The sequence below is a fragment of the Lupinus angustifolius genome, chromosome LG08 (genome assembly GCF_001865875.1).
Source record: "Lupinus angustifolius cultivar Tanjil chromosome LG08, LupAngTanjil_v1.0, whole genome shotgun sequence".
NCBI lineage: Eukaryota > Viridiplantae > Streptophyta > Magnoliopsida > Fabales > Fabaceae > Lupinus > Lupinus angustifolius.
This window is the reverse complement of record NC_032016.1, coordinates 14,426,703-14,429,462: the sequence shown is the minus strand read 5'-3', so window position 1 is coordinate 14,429,462 and position 2,760 is coordinate 14,426,703. Positions and strand designations below refer to the sequence as shown.

The following is a 2,760-nucleotide window of genomic DNA, read 5'->3' as shown; positions in this document are numbered from 1 at the left end:
TCTAGTCTTGTCTACCCTAATCACTTTAATCTTTTAAAAATGTTCCCGTACTAGACTACTATCCTTAAATGGATGGATAATGAAAAAATTAGATAAAAAAGATTCACACAGTTAAAATGTCTTAGTTAGTATATATTTAAATAGTAAATTATATAAAGATATAGCATGTAAATGATTGTTTATTATTATTATTATTATTATTATTATTATTATTATTATTATTATTATTATTATTATTATTATTATTATTATTATTATTATTATTATTATTATTATGTAAACTTCTCGATTAAGACAATGACTTGTAAGATGAGTAGAAGCATTTGAAGAAATCCTCATCAAACTTCACCTATAAAAACCAATAACTGGGACAACGCTTTTCATCAAAAGAAAAGCTCAATCTGAGAAGAAGAAAAAAGCATCAACAATGGCTTCTCGCTACGAATTGGAGGTGAAGTTGATATCAGCTAAAGGACTCAAGAACGTGAACTGGCGCCACGGTTCAAACAAGCCCTACGCCGTCGTTTATGTCGACCCAGCCAACAAATCCACCACAAATATCGACGAAAGTGGCGATGTTGACGCAAACTGGGACCAAACCCTTAAAATTTTGCTTCCTGCTGGTCCCATCGAAGACAAGACCCTTCACATCGACATCATCCACAACGGTTCAGAGGAAGGAACTAAACCACTCATTGGTTCAGCTCAGTTCAATCTTTCAGAAGTCATCAAAGACATTGGTTACGGTGAGCGTCTTAACAAAACCCTCACTCTGAAACGACCCTCTGGAAGACCACAAGGTAAGGTTGAGATTAAGGTTTCTGTTATAGACAAAAGCTATCAACAACCTGGTGCGTACTATAACGCTCCTGCTTACGGTGTTCCACAACCCCGTGACTATGCCCCTCCGGCATATGGTAACCCTTACGGTGGTGGGTACAATGCACCACCAGCGTATGGTGCAGCACCACCAGCGTATGGTGCAGCATACGCTGCACCACCACCGCAAGCTGCACCGCAGGGGAGTTATGGGTCTAGCGCGCCGCCAGCCGCATCTCATGGGTCTAGTGCGCCGCCAAATACTGTGGTGGGAGACAAGAAGAGTAAGTTTGGACTGGGAGCAGGGTTGGCCGTGGGGGCACTGGCTGGTGGTGTTGGAGCATTAGCACTGATTGGAGGTGCTGATTATGTGGAGGATAAGATTGCTGAGAAGGTTGTAGAGAAGCTTGAGGATGATTATTATGATGATGATTATTAGATAAGTGATGAAGAACAGATAAAAGAATAAATAAAACATTTGCTGATTTCAGTTTTAGAGTTATCCTTGTTACTTTATGTTTTGTTATGTGAGTCATATGATCCTGTGATTGATGTATAGAACTCAATTTGGTTGTACTTTGAAACTGAAACTATGAGCAAGTTTGGTCTCTCATAAATAATATCAAAGAACAAGTTTAATCCAAGTTTGGAAGACAGATTATCTGTAATAATAACATGGTGTCTCCTTGTACCAGTTCAATCATATTTTACTATTTAATATAAAACTTTTATATTTTGTTTTTAAGTTTTTCTTTTTATTTAAATGAATTTTTTTTAATTAGATGAGACATGAAATAGAGACATGATTAGGAATAGCTAATCTCTGTCTTAAAAGTTGATTATGATAAACATTATTTCTGTGTTACAGCTATTCAATATGACTATATGAGGTTGTTTTACTTTTACCTTTAAAAGAAATCCAAAGTCAAATTGTCAAGTAGATTCGATTATTAATGATTTTCTATACTTATATATAAAGTTAGACCAAACAATATTAACGTGTAAGAATTTGAAGAACCAATTTCCGCAAACAAAAATGGGACCAATTTAAAAAAAATAGTTATGCCAACTGCCGAACATCAAATATGGTGCTTTGTTCTGGAGTTGTCAGAAAAACATGAATTACAAAGAAGACTTGATTTTTAACTAGACTTGGATGTCCATTATGACGCAGAGTTCTTTATTAGGAAACATCAATTTCATTATTTAAGACCCACATAATATTTTATTATTTAAGACCCACATAATATTTTTTAATTTAATATAAATCCTTAAAAACTAAGAATAATATTTATTTTTTCCAAATCATCATTCTAATTTATTTACTTCTCACAATTTATCACATAATTTATCTCTCCTTCGTTTTTCTTGTAGGTCAAAAATTTATCAGGACTTAATAAATAAGAATGTCAAATAACAAATGAGGGAATAATATTCTTATTTTAATATTAAGGATAGATTAGAGATGCTCTTAACATCATAATTGCCTATTACAGATATGGTACCTAAATTAAACATTTGGACTCACTAGCTACCCTAAAACATGTTGATTTTGCTCTAACTATTTATAAAAGTAGAAACAAAAAAAATGATTTTATTAGTCTTGGTTGATATGAAATTCTCTTGCTTATATGTGCCACTCAGTCCAATTAGATGGAATTCTCTCCAATACTGGAAGTGAGGTATAGGTTAATTGATAATTTATATAAAAAAAAGTATTTAAAATGAAGATAAAGTTAAAATCTGTATCATTAAAATTAATGGACAATACAATACCAGATAGAGTCCAGCTCCGGTCCAACAAGGAGATGAAGATACATAATTTTTTAGGAAAAATTGTGAGTTGGTAAATTCTAATTAAAATGGTTTTAATTTTTGTTTTCCAAATTCAGAACATTAATCGCTCAATTACGTGTAGCGTGGTCAAGACAGAGATGACAA

General features: G+C 33.2%; 1 protein-coding gene across 1 annotated transcript; it reads left to right on the top strand.

The window, feature by feature from the left end:
- Positions 365-1,493, top strand: LOC109353643. Its single transcript, XM_019595979.1, has one exon. It carries the CDS (start codon positions 428-430, stop codon positions 1,256-1,258), a length of 831 nt encoding a protein of 276 aa, XP_019451524.1. The 5' UTR covers positions 365-427; the 3' UTR covers positions 1,259-1,493.